Raw genomic sequence first — 20,043 nt, forward strand, 5'->3', positions numbered from 1 at the left:
TCCTTATAGTGGTGGACATACATTCCAAATGGCCAGTAGTTTTGTATATGAAAAACACCAAAGCCGATTCTACAATTTAATGTCTACAGGGCCATGTTTACCTCATACAGATTACCTTATGAATTGGTCACAGACAATGGACTACAGTTTACATCAGAACCTTTTAAAAAATTTATATGCGACAACAATATCAGACATATTTTGTCAGCATCCGATCACCCAAGTACTAATGGGGAGGTGGAACGCTTTGTGCAAACATTCAAAAAGGCAATGAAAACCAAGAAACTTCTAAACATTTCCTGGACTCACAAAATTGCAGGTTTCCTATTGGGGTACAGAAACACACTGCATTCTACCACAAAACACACCACAGCAGAATTGATGTTGGGCTGCAGCCTGCGGACAATACATTCCGTGGTTCACCCCAATTTGAGCCTCTGTTTAGAAAAATCCACATCGCCACAAACTTTACCTAGAGCACTAGAGGTGGGCAAGAGAGTATTGGCACAAGATTATAGACAATGCAAAGACCCATGGATGGTAGGGGTGATCCTCCAAAGGTGGAGCCCCTGCTCATACTCTGTTCCAGTGGGAGACAGACTATGGAAGCAACACATTGCCCAATTGCGACCATTGTCTGTACTAAAGTCCGCGAACTACCTTATCACCTGGAGGAGATAGAACCAGACTTGCCATGGCAATCCAACCCCTTGAGCCAAGTGAAGGAGGGGCAGAGACAGGTAGTTCAGTAACTGTGACTAGTAGCCCAGCACGTAGAACCCCGGAGGCCAGCGAAGGCCGGCAGTCACCGTCAACCGGCTATCAATGGGTCCCACCCTGAACAACCCCAAACAAATACCAGTCCAGCATGTCATGCCGAGGCGGTCCAAGAGAGAAAGAAGTCCACCTGAGTGCTTCAAGGACTATGTTCCATAATTATCATTGTTCCTTTCTGTATTATAATCACTCAGTATATGTACCCTAATTCTCACTAGTAGTCAAGGGCCCGATGTAGTAATGGTAGTTAGAGGGGGCCCATTCAACATTTATTGCACAGGGGTGGGGAGGGTGGGGGGGAGAAAGAGTGTTGTGTATAAGCCTGCCCTGCTGTACATCGTGACAGCAACGTCATGATGTCACCCCCCACCACATACATATCTCTGTATGTCAATAGCCATGTTAGTCTGATGGTATTAAAGAATGAAAAAAACCACCACATCTCTGAGTCCTCATTGTGTAGGTGCATACATAACAGTGCACGTCTGTATAAACTTAGCAGGGGAAACACTCATTCATGCATGAAGTTGGTAACAACAGTGTTCAAAGGAGGCAATGTGAAAAAGAGACAATTGCAAAAGTATGAAAAGGCTTTTCAGTATATCTTTATGTTCATGCATTCTATGAAATTTGAACTGTTTTTTTTAAATTTTATTTGAAATCTGGGTCACACAGGCATATTGCTCAGAGTAAACACCTGTGTCAGTCATCCACTAGATGGTGACTACATCACAGTGATTTATTGGTGCTGGGGAAATTCTTTTACAAGATGTATTTCCTATTGCAAAGCAATAGCCTAAAACCAGGCTTGCACAAATCGAGGTGGGAGATGGACTTGGGAAAAGGATTCAAGAACAATATTGGTCAAAATTGTGCTCTGATAATATGACATCATTTATTAATGTCAGATATGGATCAGAACAATACAATTTTATGCACTAATTATACCTTGCACCACAAAAATTGCACAGTTTAAAATCTGAAATTCCGGATTTGTGTTTTAGGTGTAGTATAGAGGTTAGAACATTTATACATTCAACCTGCCTAATCGTGAAAGATCCTTTTGGAATGACTTGGCAGAAATTTTGACAAAAATTATAGAAGTAGATTTTCCATTGAAACCAGATCTATATTTCTTGAGCAATCTAATGGTTATCTGCACAAAAGTTGACAAAATATCAAATACAGTTTGTGAAGATTACACCAGCAGGAGTCAGGAGATGTGTAGCTGTTACATGGATGTCCGACTCCCCCCTACTTATTACTCACTGGAATATGGAAGTTCAAAATTGTGCCCCCTGGAAAATTTAACTTATAATCTTAGAAAGAAATATGACATGTTTTAAAATATGGCAACTTTTTTTGAATCATACCTGCTTAAGGATATGATTATCTCCCCAAAAAGGTTTAAATAATATAATTAGGTTAATAGCATTAAATTCCTGAAGATCAAGATATGGATCAATTAATGAAGGCAGCTCAAACACCCCTTTTTGGACAATTTTTTTTAAATGTTAGCAGTTGGGGGAGGGAGGTGAAATTTGGGCAATCATATGAGATCTTTAATTTAAAATACTTATTTATATGATGTATGTATTAATATTCTATATGAGTCTTGGAAAAATTAAAATATTAAAAAAATGTTATTTTACAAGATTGTCAGCCATCAAGGCAGTAACCATTTCAGTTCTGGGTCTGTAACAAAAAATAATTCACCAATGCCCAATACACAAGGTCAACGTGTTAGTGTTGTTGAATGTCCATTACACCATCCATGCAATTCTGCAAGTGTCAGAAAGGTCTGTGGGTAGGGTTAGGATTAAGATCTATGTAAAAGAGGACCAATGATTGAGAACCCAGTTAAAACTTTGGAGAGAAGTTGCATCAGGCTCAGATTGGAAATGCAAGTGGGTCGGGCCTTCATATTGTGAATTAGAACCAAAACTTGAGTGTTCTCTGAAGAGCCTTGGGAGCAGATTTGGGGGAAGGGTGATTAAGTGACTGGACAAACTAGACTTGGGAAGTTTTTCAGGACGTTGCTGGGGTATAAGTTTGGTACGATGGTTGGTCAGTGAATGAAGAAAATTCTGAGGAATTGCAGTGCTGTAGGCAACAGCAGATTAAAAAAAAACATGATTGTTCTGAAGGTACTCAACAAAAGGTGTGATGCAGAAGTAATTTAGGGGTCACACAAATATAGTAAAAGGGAGGGCACGAAGGAATGTTGATGAGCAGACAGACCTATGAGATCAAGACCACAGTTTCTTGAAAGTGACGACATGTTAATAGAATGATGAAGGCATGTAGCATTCTTACCTTCATAGGATGAGTCATTGAATGAAAGAGTGTGACATTATGTTGCAACTTCACAAAACAATGATTAAGAAATGAGTATTGTGTTCAGTTTTGTGATTGCGCTAGAGAGAGTTTCCTGGATATTGCCTGGAAATGGAGAATTTTAGTTATTGGGAGAGATTGGATAGGCTGGACCAGATGGAAGGCTGAGTAGTGATATAAGATCATGAGAAGAACAGAAAGGTCGATAGTCAAACTTTTTTTCCCCCCCCCACTATGGGTTAACAAAAACAGGAGAGCATTTGGTGAGAAGAGAGAATTTAAAAGACAATTTGAGGGGTGTTATTTTAAAAAGAGTGGTTGATACCTGAAATGTAGTGCCTGAGGAAGGAGTGGAATCTGATACATACCTTGTACAATTATTACATTTGAGGCATTTAGATATTTAAATAGGCAAAGCATAGAATTGTATGGTTCTAATGCAGGTAAATGGGACGTACATGGGCATAACATTTGGCATAGATGAAGCAGCCCATGCTATGTCTCTGTGACTCTATGACATGACTAGATTTTATAGGAAATGCTCTGAAGGAGTATTGCATGGGTATTTATGTTGCTAGGGTTCTGAGGCAGATATATCATTTTGGATACAAGCGTACATTTTCTCAGTGGCACAGTGGATAGAAATATCCACAATCAATTTCACTCCAGAATAGCCTCTGTAGAGCTGAGCAAATAAATTTTAAGTGGTGTATATATTTTCATTATACAGATGCATACATAAAGGATGGATCTCATTCTTCTATTTGCATTATCTTGACCTAGATTTGCCAAGGAGATGATAACCATTCACCATGGCTTTTTCTGCCTGATGAGATCTGGATTAGAGTTTTTACTCTGTTACCACACCATGACCTCTGTCAAGTTGCCCAGGTCTGTTACTGCTTCTACCGCCTGGCAAATGATGAAATGCTATGTAAGTTTTTTTTAAATTTCATAAGGAGATTAATTAAAAAGTATTAATGTCAGTCATTTTGAATATTTTCATCTTTTATGCTATGACTTTGGTGCAACCACACTTGAAGTACTATGTGGAATTTTGGTTTCTTACCTGAAAAATGATGTAGTTATTTCAAAGAGAGTGCATCAAAGATTCATCAGTCAGTTCCTGTGAAGATAGAAAATGAGTATGCTCGGCCTCTGTAGTGTATAGAAGAATGAGAGGTGATCTGATTGAAATGGACAGAATTCTTAGAGGGAGCTCAACTGCAAAATTATGCAGATGCTTTCCTTGGTGAAGAAAGACTCCAAGTGTCAAAATAAGGGGTTGGACATTTGGACATATGAGGAGAGATTTCTTCACTTGAAGCATGGCAAATCTTCAGAATTCTCTTTTCCAGAGGACTTTGGAGGTTTGATTATTGATTTCATATCAACACTGTGAACATTGGAATTTGGGATATCAGAAAAATCAAGGAACAAAAGGATAGGATATGAAAATTGTTTTGAAATAGAAGATCTGCCATGCTTCTGATGAACAGTACAACAGATTCTCACTTTCAAGCAGATATTTTGTAAAGGTTGTATTCTGTAATTGAAGTGTCACTCTACATAAAATGTAGAGATGTTGTAGCAAGCCATTAAAGTACCTGGAGCAGGGATTAATTCATTCATGTAATAACATCAGTACAAAAGGTTCTGCAAATAAGATGTGGGGTAAGATGTTATCTGGAGCCCACCCCCTCCTGATTTGTGTAACATGTTGTTGATCATTTTGTGAAGAGACTCATTTGGTTTGCAATGGGAACAATTTTACACATTTTCTATGAAACTCTTAATTAGAGAGCACCTTCTGCCTTACATATCATACACAGCTAATGTTTGTGTCCTCTGCTCTTGCATGGCTCCGCTAATATCCATGCTCAGCTGTTGTGAGTGGTGAGTGCACTGATTTGCAGAATCTGGAAAGCTGTAAGTACCCTTGTTCTGCAGGAGCCATCCTTCTGACCATTGAATATACCTGGTGAAGTGGGCTCTTCAAGACAACTGAGTCATTTGTGCTTCCTGATAGCATTTCATTCACCATAAGAAGTTAAATCTTATGTTGTTAAGTGGGGAAGGGGGTAACTTGCCTGTTGATGAAACTGTTTGAGGTATTAAGGGGTGCCCAAGGGCATTTGCAAATGACTAAGGTCAAAGTAGATTAAATAATTTCATCACAAGTGTAGTGCTCACGTTATCTCTGTGATGCTAGAGGGAGGAAAACATTGAGAAGATGGCAGTTCTGATTGTTCCAAGTCTGAACTACCTCTGACAGCAGTGTGTCCCTTTAAATAGTGAGAAAGGCAGCAAACAGACAATGCAGCTTTAGTTGAAATGTATCTGCATGATCAATTTAGTATGTGAACATAGAACCTAAACTATAGGGCAGGCAAGTTGCTGGATGTTTTTATATTGCAGCCACTGCTGGATCGGAGATAGTGAGTTGGCACAGGAGACCTGTGTCTGAGTGGCTGGTACATCACCAACTTGCAAAGGGGATCCTCCAGAATTGTGGGAATGTGGAATACATATTTAGGAATGACAAATATATCTTTGCAAGAAGAAATCTCAGTGTATAAGTATACTGGAAGATTGGCTAGATTTATTATTGGTTGAATTTATAACTGTGTCTACCCTTGTAAATATTTACATTTTTATACTTCAGAGGTGATGGTCTACATTGGGAAGCTGTGAAGTGTGTACAAGTGTTAAAGTACACTTTATATCAATAGTACTTTGTTGTTCCAATCACTTTAATTATAAAAACAGTAAACATTGGACGTGCACTGTGAAGGGAAAAGAAAATTAACATTTCAGGTTGAAGACTCTGCAGAGAGGGATGGATAAGACAGGGGAAACATCCATGTTGATTGAGCCAGCATTGCATGCTGATAAAGCCATGACAACTCTTCAGGTAAGTTAATGAAAGGGGAGGGGATAGAAAGAATGATAATCAGATATGGTTTTCAAATGAAGCCATAGGGCAGAGTTTCAAAACTAAATGAAGATCACTTTGATGGCAAAGTGATAATACAACTGACCTTCCAATAGTTTATAGAAGACAAATGAGCAGATATGTAGGCAAATCATAGAGCTGTGAGAGCAATCAGGCTCTAATAATAGGAGATTTCAACTTCTACAATATTAACCAGGATCATGTTAATGTGAACTGATTTGATGGATCTCAGGAGAGTTTTTTTGTGCCAATAGACAATATTAGATCTAATTTTATGGAATGAAGTAGGCATATGGATGTCATGTCAGTGGTTAAGTTCTTTTAAAATAATGACGAGAGTGAAACATAAAAGTGTGCAGATACAGTGATTACAGTAAAAATACAGAAATGCTGGAGTAACTCAGTAGGTCTTGCAGCGTCCGCAGGAGGTAAAGATGTATTACCGAAGTTTCAGAGCCACTGTGTGTCGTGATGGATATACAGGTGTATAAATCCCCAGAGCTTGATAAATTTTATTTTTAGACATACAGCATGGTAACAGGACCTTCTGGTCCACTTCCACCAAAATACCGCCTATTAACCCTCAACCCCCATATGTTTTTTTGAAGGATGGGAGGAAACTAGAGCACCCGGAAGAATCTCACACAGACACGGGGAGAATATTCAAATGTTTCAGACATTGCCAGATTTGAACACGGGTTGCTGGCGCTGTAATAGATTTGCGTTAACTGCTACATTATCCGCGTCTCCCCATGGTTATCCTTAGGCGATCTGAAAGGCAAAGGAGTAAATTGTAGGTGCTCTGACAGTTTTTAATCTTTGCCTGCCACAGGTGAGTTGCCAGATGACTGGAAGACAGGAAACTTGTAACCTTTATTTAAGAAGGGCAGGTAATAAAGGTAATTACAGGCCACTTAATCTGATAGCAGTGGTAGAGAAATTATTGGGAAAAAATTCTGAAGGACAGCATGAAAGTGTTCTTGGAAAGCCTGGGGTTGTACAGCAATAGCCAGAGTGAATTTATGGTGGAAGATCCTGCCTAACTAATTTAATTGCTTTTGAGGAGGTAACTGAATATAATCATGAGGGCAATGCAGTTGATATGGTCTACACAAAGCCCTGGAACACTTGGACAGCAAAGATTAATACATCAGGATGCTCTTTATCGACTACAGTTCGGCATTTAACACCATCATCCCCTCAAAACTGATCAGCAAACTCCAAGGCTTGGGAGTTTACACCCCACTGCATAATTGGATCATGGATTTCCTCACCTCCAGACCACAATCAGTGAAGATTGGTAAGAACTTCTCCTCCACAATCTCCATCAGTACCAGAGCACCACAGGGCTGTGTTCTTAGCCCCCTGCTCTACTTACTTTACACCTAATACTGTGTAGCTCGGAATGACAATAACACCAACTACAAATTTGCCGATGATACCATGATAGTGGGTTATATGTAGGAAGGGAATAAGCCAGCATACAGGATGGAGATTAAAAACTTGGCTGAATGGTGCACCAACAATAACCTTGTACTCGAGGTCATCAAAATTAAGGAGCTGATTGTTGAGTTCAGGAAAGGAAAGCCAGAAGTGTACATTCCAGTGTGCATTGTGGGATTAGAGGTGGAGAGGGTGAACAAATTCAAATTTTTGGGAGTCATCAGCTTGGAAGATCTTTCTTGGATCCAACACATCATGGCATCGTGAAGAAAGCACATCAACGCCTCTACTTACTCAGGAACTTGCAGAGATTTGGTATGACACCAGAAACCCTGGCAAATTTCTACAGAGGTGTGGCGGAAAGTGTGCTGACCAGCTGCATCACAGTCTAGCATGGGAACACCAATACCCCTGAGTGCAAAGCCCTCCATAAGGTAGTGGACACAGCCCAGGATATTACAGGCAAAACCCTCCCCACTATTAAGTACATCTACAGGGAATGCTGCCGTTGGAGGGAAGCAACAATTATCAAAGATCTACACTACCTAGCACACGCTCTGTTCTCACTGCTGCCATCAGGAAAGAGGTACGGGTGCCACAAGATTTGCACCACCAGGTTCAGGAATAGCTGCTACCCCTCCACCATCAGAATCCTCAATGACAAAGTCATCAGAGACTCATTTAAGGACTCTTAATTGTGCACTTTATAGATTGATTTTCTTTGTCCTCTCTTTATCGCGCAGTCAGTTTGTTTACATTCATTATCTATTACAGTTCTTTTATTTGTTTACATTTTACACTGAGTACAGTTTATTTTTTGCACTGCCATTAAGTGGTAATTCTGTTGCACCCACAAGAAAAAGGAATCTTAGGGTTGTATGTGATGTAATGTGTGCACTCTGGCAATAAATCTGAAATTTGCACAAGCTTCACTAAGATCTTTGACAAAAACCCACATGCAGGATTGGTTGAAATTTGGATTTGTATTAGGACATAGTGGATGATGATCATAGGTAGCTTTTGTGATTGGAAATCTGTGACTAGCAGGGTACCTCAGAGATCAGTACTGGGACCCCAGCTGTTTGTTATATCCATTAATGACAAATGTGAATGTAGGAGGTAAGTTTGCAAATGACAGGAAAATTGATGGTGGTGTTGATAGTAAGGAGGATACTCTTAGGGCACCAGCCTCCCCTCCATTTGATACATCGATGCAAACTGCATCTGCAGTAACATGTTCTGCTCAATTGAATAAAGACGCCACTTTTGCACTCAGGCATTACACTCAGTGTAATCAAGCATCGAGCTGCTTCACTAAATGCCTCTGGTCACATATTTCCTAGATTCTGAAGGAAAGGAATTCCTTTTGGTTCTCTATAGAAATGCAATGCTTACAAAGCACAGAAAATCCCATAAACAAAAGTGAATAACTCTAATGCAATCTAGAAATTTGCTGACACTTGTTGTTGGCTGAGTCAGAATATAGGATAGAGATTGAAAATCTGGTTGTGTGTGACAAACCTGATTGAGTTCTTCGAGGGGGTTACAAAAAAGGTTGATGAAGGGAAAGCTGTGGATGTTGTCTATTTGGACTTTAGTAAAGCTTTTGACAAAGTTCCCCACAGGAGGTTAGGAAAAAAGGTGGAGGCATTAGGTATAAATAAAGAGGTAGTGAAATGGATTCAGCAGTGGTTGGATGGGAGGTGTCAGAGAGTAGTGGTAGAAAATTGTTTGTCCAATTGGAAGCCGGTGACTAGTGGAGTTCCTCAGGGTTCGGTCCTGGGTCCACTATTATTTGTTATATATATTAACGATCTGGATGTAGGGGTGGAGAATTGGATAAGCAAGTTTGCGGATGACACAAAGATTGGTGGTGTTGTGGACAGTGAGGTAGATTACCGTAGATTAAAAGGTGATTTAGGAAGGCTGGAGGTGTGGGCTGAGAAATGGCTGATGGAATTTAATACAGATAAATGTGAGGTGCTACATTTTGGAAAGGCAAATTTAAATAGGTCATATACATTGAATGTATACATTAAATAAAAGTATATGAATGCCTTTGTTTGAAGAAAATTGATGATGGTGAGGTAGGCTAGACATGGTATATAGTTTAATTTTTAGTTTAGTCTACGGTCATGTGAGCTGAAGATATTTTTAGGTTTATTCATCATAAAATACTTAATACAGTGAGTAATATTCCTTTAGAGCCTTGCTGGCAGAAATTGTTCCAAATCAGACATTGTTGGTTAATTATTACAGAAGCATTTTTTAGCCACACTGGGCAGCAGCATTATTTAAAGAGTCCTTCATACACTTACACACATTTTTGTAGTTTGCTGTAGATTTTGGGTGAATAGACTGTTATTTCCATAGTAAAACTTTCTTGCCATCAATGTTTCTGGCATCTTCTTGAGCCAGACTTGCAAATCAAACATCCAAATAAAAAGGGAGGAGAAAGTACTTCCAGTTAGAGTGTAATATGGAGTAGGCAACTCTATCACAGCTCCATACCTTCAGCATTCTTTTTTCTCCCTGTTTACTTTTTAAAAACTTTCGAAGTGGTGTTGAATTTCATATTCTGTGTTTGAAATCGATACAAGAATTGGAAATAGTGAAAGAAAGGGAAAAATTGGAAAGAAACAAGAAACTCCGGCTAATCCACAGGCAAACCTGATTACTGAGGGCTTCTCTGAAGCAGTTGAAGAAATCAAAGCTTTTTATTGCTGTATACGCTTCCCAAGTTTTTCTCTGGTGTTTGGGTTGACATATTTCTGACACCACTGAAGCTTGACAGAGCATATCACTCACTATTGCCCAAGCCTAAACCGGGGCAAAAACCACGTTCGGTAGTTATATACCTATATCTCTATCAGCTGATTCGTGAAGTCCATTGGAAAGGTACACTGCAATATTAAGGCAAACAATTTAGAATTGTTGAAGATTACTCTCCTGAAGTTATGAAGCAGCGGGCCATCTACAGGGGAAGTTATGTCGGAGCTGTACAAGTGGGTGTAAGCCTTCACAGCTGTTTCCAGCAAGACTTTGCATCTCTCTTCCAAATGGATTGGTTCAGTGGAGAAATCTCAGGAGTATACTCGTAACCTTCCCGCTCTAGTTACTGAATGGCATTCTCTTTTGAACCAATGATTGAATTTGCACATGTTAAGGGTACATTCATTTGTTTTTAAAGGGTTTCACAGGGAAAGCATTGTTATTGGGAATTGATTGAATTTGGAGTGATTAAAAGAAAAGAATATGACAAACTGTAGCGGCAGCTACCAACTCTGAAACACACCACAGGACGCTGAGGGGTTTCAGTTGAACTGGTTTATTCAAACTTCGCATGCACCCTTTAAGGGTGGCGTGAGCTCCACCCCAGTGCTGGGGGTGATGTCATCATGTTTCCTCGAGGCGCATGCTTTGGCCTAAGCCACGAGGCACTGAGGTCCCCTGATGGCGCCATCTTCCCGTGACTGCCCTGCCGGCGCGATGATACAAGCGGGGTCAGTTCGCCATGAGAGATGTGCGCCGCCACACAACCCCCCCCCCCCACAGAACTGCCTTACTTCAGCGGCCGACCTCGTCATTTTGGTTGGGCTGTCAGTTCTAGCTGGCTAAGGTTCAAGAGTGCCGCCTTGAGTCTGTCAACTGTGAATATCTCCTCCTTGCCCCCAATGTCCAAAGTGAATGTCTTACCTGAATATTTCAGGACTTTGTAGGGGCCCTCATAGGGGCACGGGGTGTGGGCCTTGCCGGATGCAAATGAAGTCTGTCATGACCAGTTCTTTGGAAATGCAAGTCAGGCGGCTGCCATGGTGGGTCGGTGGTGGGGGCACAAATGAGGCAAACTTGTCCCGCAGGTTTGCCAGTAGGGTCTGATTCTTGGTCGCAGAACCAATGCTTGGGCCAAAAAACTCCCTGGGTAATGACAGTGGTCCGCCGTAGATCAGCTTTGCGAACGATACCTGTAGGTCTTCCTTCGGATCCGTTCTGATGCCAAGCAGTAACAGGGCAATTCGTCCATCCAGTTGGGGCCAGTGAGGCATGCCATGAGAGCTGACTTCAGGTGCCGGTGGAAACACTCCATTAGACCATTGGCCTGGGGATGGTACACAGTGGTATGGTGGAACTTAATGCCCAAGAGGTGCGCCAGCTGTGATCAGAGGGCTGATGTGAACTGGGCACCCCTGTCGCTGGTCATGTATGTCGGAACACCGAACCTGGTGATCCAGTGGGTGAGCAGATTTCTGGCACAGGACTCAGCGGAAGTGTCTTTCAGTGGCACAGCTTCTGGCCACCTCGTTGTGTGGTTGACGACAGTCAACAAGTAGCGGGCGTCCATGGACACCAGAAGGGGGCCCACGATGTCGCTGTGGATATGCTCGAACCTTTTGGTTGGGGGGATCAAACTGCTGCACCAGAGCCTTAACATGGTGCTGGACTTTAGAAGCCTGGCACTGTGTGCAGTTTCTCGCCATCTGTGCTACTTGTTTCTTGAGTCTGTGCCACATGAATCGTTCTGCTACCATGCACACTGAGGTCTTGACCAAGGGGTGAGGCAAGTCGTGAACCATGCTGAAAACCTGCAGCCTCCATTGTGGTGGAACTACCGGGCACGGCAAGCTGGTGGAGATGTCGCAGAGCAGTGTGTTGGGGCTGTCCGGCAGTTTAAAGTCCTTGAGACAGAGGCCCATGATGGCGGGACGGAAGGCCTGTGTTTCTTCGTTCCCCATTCTGCACTTGCTCTAGCTGTGCATAGTCCGGGCTAGGGGCAGGCTATGAATGGTGGGCCTTGTTAGCACGTCTGCAACAACATTGTCCTTACCCGCTCGATGTTGGATATTAGTGGTGAACTCCGATACATAGGACAGATGTCGCTCGTGGCGCGCCGACCAGGGGTCTTTGGATGTGGTGAGGGTCTGAGTGAGTGGTTTGTGGTCGGTGAAAAGCATGAACGGCCTACCCTCCAGGAAGTACCGGATGTGCCTGATGAAAAGACACATGGCCAGGAGTTCCCTGTTGAAGGGGCTGTATTTTAGTTCCGGAGAGCGGAGGTGCTTGCTGAAGAATGCAAGTGGGTGCCACTGGCCATTGACCAGTTGCTCCAGGATGCCTCCGATGTTCGTGGCCAAAGCGTCCACTGAGAGTGCAGATTGGGCATCGGGCTGTAGGTGGGTCAGAAGGGTTGTGCTCACGAGGGAGTCCTTCGTTGTGGTGAAAGCGCTCTCAGCCTCCTCCGTCCACTCCAGGGCCTTTCTTTAGGCGGCGATCAGTGCGAACAATGGCCGCATGATGTGAGCCACCCCGGGATGAAACAGTTGTAGAAGTTGACCATCCCGTTGAATTCCTGTAGACCCTTGAGGGTGTCAGGCTTCGGAAACTGGCGTATGGCTGCAACCTTCTCTGGAGATGGGGCGGCCCCATCCTCAGAGATGGTATGGCCCAGGAACTGCAGAGACTCCTTGCCGAACTGGCACTTAATCACATTGACGGTGAGGCCAAACTCTGTCAGGTGAGCAAATATTGCACAGAGACGGACTTTGTGTTCATCGTGGTCATGACTGGTGAGGAGAATGTCATCGAGATAGATAAACATGAAATCCAGGTCTGGGCCGCGTTTTTAAGGCCAACATCCGCAGAAACTCGAATAGGCCAAAAGGGGTGATGATGGCTGTCTTGCCAATATCATCAGGGTGGTCCGGGATTTGATGGTACCCCCGTACCAGGTCAAACTTCAATAACACTTGGGTTCCATGCAAGTTGGCTGTAAAGTCCTGTATATGCGGGATAGGATATCGGTCCTGGAGTCGGGAGGACTCCTTTTCCAGTTGTAGCTTCTTGGGGGGGATAACGTCTGGCTTTCGCATGGAGGGGGGCCATGGGTCGAAATGTGGCGGACGCCATGTTGGGCATGGAGAAAGTGAACTGTGGCTGCAGGATGGCGGGAAATTCATTGAGTATGCGAGAGCACACATCCTTGGGGGTGCTAATGGAAACTATTCCCGGGTCGCACGTGTTTGTGGAATTGAGACGGGTGGATTGGAACATGTGGGCATGCACCAACTGCTTGCCTTTGATGTCCACCAACAGGCTGTGCGCCCAGAGGTAATCAGCTCCCAGCAGCACTGTGCCCACTGTGGCCAGTTTGAACTCCAGCGAAATCTGTCCTTGCCAATCTGGATCTGGACGCTATGTGTGCCGAAGGTCTTGATGGAGAATCCAATGGCTGCCCATAGTGTTGGGCCTCGTGCTCAGGTGCGGGTCTCGAGGGCGGTCAGGGAAAGCACACCCAGCTCTGCTCCAGTGTCTACCAGGAAATGTAGGCCACTGGTCTTATTGATCACATGCAGGAGGCTGTTAGTGTGGCCAGCCGTCGCAGCCATCGACGACGGCTGGCTGGGTCGTTTCCCTGTGCTGGGGGTGATGTCATTACGTTTGCCTGAGGCATGCGCTTTGGCCTAAGCCACAAGGTACTGAGGTACCCCGATGGTGCCATCTTCCTGCAGCTGCCCCGCTGGCGCGGCGATACAAGCGGGGCCATTTCATCATGAGCGATGTGCGCCACCACAAAACTTCGGTTGTATTTACAGTGAAGATTGTTTTACCAAAACGGGATAAAATATCTTATTTTGTAATACATTTAAAAGAAAACTTTGAGAAGTTTTTCATCTCTTTTTAACATATTCTGTGATTTAGACTAAACATATCTTATTTTGGGGTGCTATGAGTAGCTGTGGGGGAATTTTAATTATTTTGCTTTAGAGCAGGAACACCTAATCTCAAATGGAAGATAATGGGTTTCTAGAATTAATTAGTGCGCTGTTGGCCTATTCAAAAGCCTTAGTTGGGTGGGACTAGAGAAGAACGGGGGTGGGTGTATGGGTGTTCTGCATTGCCTTAGTGCTCTATTTTTATTATTATTTGGTTACATCTTAAGAAGTTGTACCCTCTGGTTTAATAAGGACATCTGCAGGCTGGAGGTCATTGTGCACAAGTACAGCTTTGCACATGCACATTGGACTTTCTGAAATTAGTTTTACTGTTAGTGTTTACTTCTTTATAACTGAGTGATCATGGCTAATCGTATTACTGTCCAATTAACCTACACCCCCGGTATATTTTGAAGGGTAGGAGGAAACTGGAGCCCCCAGGGAAAACCGACACAGTCAAGCAGAGAACGTACAAACTTTTTAAAGAAAGCTGGTGCTATAAATATGTTCTCTAACTGCTATGCCAACAGTGCTGTCCTGATAAGTTAAATATGGACCTTTGTTTTGTGGATATTGAGAGTAAAGCCCATTTTCTCATTTGGTTCAGTGAAAATGTCAGTAATAGCTAGGAGATTAACCTCTTATTTCATGCAAACAGATGCATAGCATGAAGCAAATTTCATAAAATTATATCCCTTTGGTCTGCTGATGAACTTTTCCTTTTGCACTTGCCCTCACCACATGGAGAAAACTGGCAACTATCTCCTGTCCAATTAATTGGATGCAAAATCAGCACCAGGGGATGCCCTTACAATCACACTAAAGCTCACTGTAAAGGTAAGCCTTGCTTATATAGCCAGCCAAAGTAGCCTACAATATTTTTTCTTTAGCTTGGCTTCGCGGACGAAGATTTATGGAGGGGTAATCTCCACGTCAGCTGCAGGCTCGTTTGTGGCTGACAAGTCCGATGCAGGACAGGCAGACACGGTTGCAGCGGTTGCAGGGAAAAATTGGTGGGTTGGGGTTGGGTGTTGGGTTTTTCCTCCTTTGTCTTTTGACAGGGAGGTGGGCTCTGCGTTCTTCTTCAAAGGAGGTTGCTGCCCGCCGAACTGTGAGACGCCAAGATGCACGGTTTGAGGCGATATCAGCCCACTGGCGATGGTCAATGTGGCAGGCACCAAGAGATTTCTTTAGGCAGTCCTTGTACCTCTTCTTTGGTGCACCTCTGTCACGGTGGCCAGTGGAGAGCTCGCCATATAACACGATCTTGGGAAGGCGATGGACCTCCATTCTGGAGACGTGACCTACCCAGCGCAGTTGGATCTTCAGCAGCGTGGATTCGATACTAGGAAATAATAACTTCTGGTTTTTTTAAGAAGCAACATAATCATTTTATCTTTGCAAGGAAGTGTAAACTGATTAGCAACGACAAATTTTGATGTTCAACTGCATTCCCTTGAGAGCTGAAGGTGGTAGCTGGTCCTCAAATGGGCATCGAAAAACATGGAATTATTTTCCCAGGATTAGTCCTACACCTAATCATGTTACAGAGGCACTCATCAGTTACTGGCCTAAATTAATTTTTGGGTGGAACCTACATTTTGTGCTTATCTTGCAGGGACTGTTTGCTTATAATGTGAGACTTGACAAGGTAGCTTCGGACCTCAGGAAGACAGCTCAAACATTTTTCTGCGTTGATAGAGAATGCTTACTCTGACAGGGAGTGCTCTCAGCACTTAATTGCTGATGCACTCATTCATTGACACCAATAGCAATGCCAGCAGCTGCTGCATCTGTGTAAGTTGTTTCTTTAGAACAAAGCTATGTCCTAAATGAAGAAACAGTTCAACAGTGCTGGAATGTTACAATCATTTATGACTAAAACAATAGAAACATCAAGTATTTCAACAAGAATATTATTTTCTCAGCATATCATTTCCCATCATTAAGAGTTTCTTCTAGAAAAGATGGACATTGATTATCATTTCAACATGCCAGCTTTTGATCAATTGAAGAAATGGGCATATGAAGTTCAAAACCTCAGACCTTGCACAGAACTCATGGTCTTCCAGAAACAATGGCCTCTTTGTCATGGGAAACCTACCATAAACATCTAAACTAACTGGAAAGATAAACCAACCAATATTAGTGCTTCTCCCTGTCCAAATTCCTTAGCATTGAGACTTCAGCTATATGCACTCAGTTATGTCGAGGCAGGCCATGTCATTCATGTGCCTGGTGCCAGACTCTTGTAACAGATGCACTGTTCTGGAATTTGAATCGGAAGAGATTATAAGGTGAACAGAGAAAATGATTCAAGGATGTTTTTAGCCTTCTCAAAGAATTGTAATACTCTGTGAATTTTTTGTCCTCTGCTCAAAGTTGGGGAGGAGTATTTGGGACATTATTGGGAACTTTGAGCTGATGCTTTGCAGGCACAGAGAGGAGCAGCAGAAGGAAATGTAACATCTCACAAACTAACTACCCTCCTGCCTTATCTTGTGGATGTGTCTATGGTTCGCTCAATGGCCTCATTATCCACCTTGGCACAAATTTAATAAAATACTTGATCCCAAAAGACTAGCAAAATATATGTGAGCTGTGCACCAACGTCACCAGTGATGCTCTCACTTCTTTTGAAGGACTGGATTGACAGGCAGACACCCCCCAAAGTGATGTGCATGCAGAATAAATGGTGGTCTGAAATCCTGACCTGACAAAACAGCATGATTTTTCTCCTCACCAATTTCTGGAAAGGGACAATGAAATAGAGACAGCTCCCTTGAATGGAGAGAGTCTCCTGATGAAGTGTTTGTTAAATTTGAAATATTATGAGCTGTAATTGTAACCCCCACTGCTATGGTCAACCTGATGGCCAATGTGGTTCTCAGCAGCACATGGCAGAGTTCAGTAGGTCCTCATTGAAATATTGAGTTTCGGCTGGGAAAATATTTCCTTAAACACCCAGGGTAGGCACGACTTCTTGCTGACAGCCCTTCAACATATTCTCACTTACCTTACCCTCTGTGCCTTTTGTACTTTCTCTCAATCATGCTGTGATCTGAGGGTAATGTCGATTGAGCCATCTATGGGAAGAATAGGTTAAATAGAAGACTGAATTCAACCAAATGTTCTTGGTAAATGGCACAGGGTTTCTGTGAACTTTTGAAAATTGAACAACTGCTAAAATTTAAAAAAAAAAACCTTGGAATCATAGCATTAGTTCAATTTTATTACCACTTGTACCTGGTACCATGAGAAGGGATCTTCCATGAAGAGTCTAGAAATTCATCATAAATATGTATTCAACCATACAAAGTAAGAGTACAGAGTTAGAATGAAAAAAGTCAGCTTGCACATCGCAAAGGTAGCATGAGAGCCCTGTTGAGGGGTTCTTCCTCATATTCCACATGACCTGCTGATTTCTCCTGCACGTTTGTGTATTGCATTTAATCCCCAGGAGGTGCAGACTTTCTTGTATACCTGATCATAAATTTCATGAGAAGGGGTGGAGCCCACTTCCCTGTCCACATCAATGATGCTGAAGTGGAAAGAGAAGATTGTTTCAAGTTCCCTGGGAGTTAAGATTTCCAATGACCTGGCCTGGAATGACTATGTTAACACAGCAGACAAGAAACCACACTCATGCCTCCACTTCCTTAAATGATGAAGGAAATTTGTCCCCCTTGTTCCTCAACAATCCTTAATTTCTGCAAATATATAAAGCAATATCAGAATGAAACATCAACTATTAACACAATCAGCATCCAGGAAAGCAAAAGTATGCAATTTACCTTTATTCTTCCTCAGAACATGCTTCCCAGATTATGTCCATTCAGAGTAATTAGTATGAGGCAGGCATGTTGAACACAATTTTGTGATGCATGATCAATTACACAAAGACTGAAGTTGCTAAGACTGAAAGCTTTATTTACAAGAGATGGACTATGTTGCTTGCTTACACTGACCCAGACTCAAACTGGGGGCAGGCTTGTGGCATAACATCCTTTATGGGGAATAAAGGGGGAGGAATCATGAGCCGGCCAGTGAGAGAGGGTCAACCAGGAAAGGTCATGACATTTACATATGGTAAATATATACAATAGTGATTTCATCACACTTTGTATATTAGTTTTGTCTTATAAAACAATGTACGTTTAATGTTAGCAAATCCATACAAATTTTTTTCAATACATTGAATCATGAAAATCTTGTATATTCTGTTGATTTTGGCTGCTCTTTTAAAAGCACCATTTACCAATACACAGGAACTATATGTTACATGCTGCAGTGGACCCAAGCTGACAGGGGACTCAATTCTTCTCCATGCAAGTGCATTTTGTCACAAGTTAAATTCTGTGGATGTCAGATGGACAGCTGCTACTGATAAAGGAATTGTAGCTCTCGCTCAGGCTTCTTCATGGTATGTGCTTTGTTTTGTGTTGTTGGTGAATTGTGAACTCTGCTGGAAATAAAATTTTTGTGATCAATTTCAATTCAATCAAGTAACATGTTGTTCATGTTCATTCTCTCATAACATTCATGTGGAAAAAACTGGTTAAAGTAGATTGTGAAGTTAATATGTGAATTGTGGGCCCCATTATTTTCCTCTGGGTTCTTTCTTGGTCTGATACATTGCCACAGAAGCATAACAAATACCATAAGACACAGGGGAAGAAATAGCCTATTTAGTCCTTTGAGTCTTCTCATGTACCATTATATCCAATGACACACAACATATAGTGTTCATTTGGTCATTTTGTTAACTTTCATCGATTCGTGTTTTTGTTGTGCATGCAAGTCCCATTGTGAGGGAGCACCTGAGCATGTCTCTGGTTGCAGATTACATTTCTGGTCCAGGTATGTCTCTTTTAAGTTGAATATTTGCTTTACAAAGAGTCTTTATCAGTTCCGTCTATCCCCCAATGCCTCCATCCTCAACCATGAGGACTGGTGCTGGGACCCTTATTGTTAACAATAAACATTAACAAGTTGGACATGAAAGTAGATGGTATGATTAGTAAATTTGCAGAGACACAAAGCTTGATGGTGTTAGTAATAGATAGTTTTAGATTACAGGAAGAAATTGAACAATTGGTAAAATGGGTAGATGAAATTTAATCCTGATGAGGTGGTACACTTTGGAAGAAGTAGCAGAGAATGGACTCCAAGTAATATTGAGAAACAGAGGGCCTTTGTCTATTTTTCAAGGATTCCTGAAGGTGGCAGGACAGGTGGATAAGGTGGTAAAAAAAATGTATACAGGATACTCATCTCAATAGCTAGGATATAGTATAAAAGAACAGGGAATATATGGCGGAGTTTGAAAAAATATTGGTTAGACCGTAATTGGTCAACACATGATAAGAATGATGTGATTATACTGGAGAAGGTTCTGAGGAGATTAACCAGGATTAATCTTCACTGTCTGTAAGGAATTTGTATGTTCTCCCTGTGTCTGTGTGGGTTTTTCCTAGGGATTCCGGTTTCCTCCCACCGTTCTAGATGTACCGAGCATGTAGGTTAATTGGTTGAAAATTGGGCAGCACGGACTCATAAACTGAAATGGCCTTTTTGCGCTGTATGTCTAAAAAAACAGGATTAATTATGAGGAGACATTGGATAAATGGATTTTTTTTCCTTGGACTAGAAGTGGGGATCTGGTTGAATAATCCAAAATTAGAAGATCATACAAATGGAAAGCAACTTTTTCCCATAATCAAAATGTTAAAAATCCAAAAAAATGTAGATATAGGTCAAGAAAAGAGATTGAAAAGGGGTCTGAGGAATAAAGGTGAGGGAATATAGAATATGCTGACT

General features: G+C 42.1%; 1 protein-coding gene across 2 annotated transcripts in view; it reads left to right on the forward strand.

Annotated features, from left to right (window-relative positions):
* Nucleotides 1-18,579, forward strand: part of LOC138759605 (uncharacterized) — a 75,409-nt gene extending 56,830 nt beyond the window's left edge. For both annotated transcript variants that reach the window (XM_069930333.1, XM_069930328.1), the window contains 2 exons: nt 3,898-4,048; nt 18,492-18,579. In XM_069930333.1, coding sequence (XP_069786434.1) covers nt 3,898-4,048; nt 18,492-18,493 — 153 coding nt within the window. In that variant the 3' untranslated portion in view covers nt 18,494-18,579. The remainder of the gene's footprint in view (nt 1-3,897; nt 4,049-18,491) is intronic.
* Nucleotides 18,580-20,043: the final 1,464 nt, after the last annotated feature.

The sequence above is a fragment of the Narcine bancroftii genome, chromosome 1, assembly GCF_036971445.1.
Source record: "Narcine bancroftii isolate sNarBan1 chromosome 1, sNarBan1.hap1, whole genome shotgun sequence".
Taxonomy (NCBI): domain Eukaryota; kingdom Metazoa; phylum Chordata; class Chondrichthyes; order Torpediniformes; family Narcinidae; genus Narcine; species Narcine bancroftii.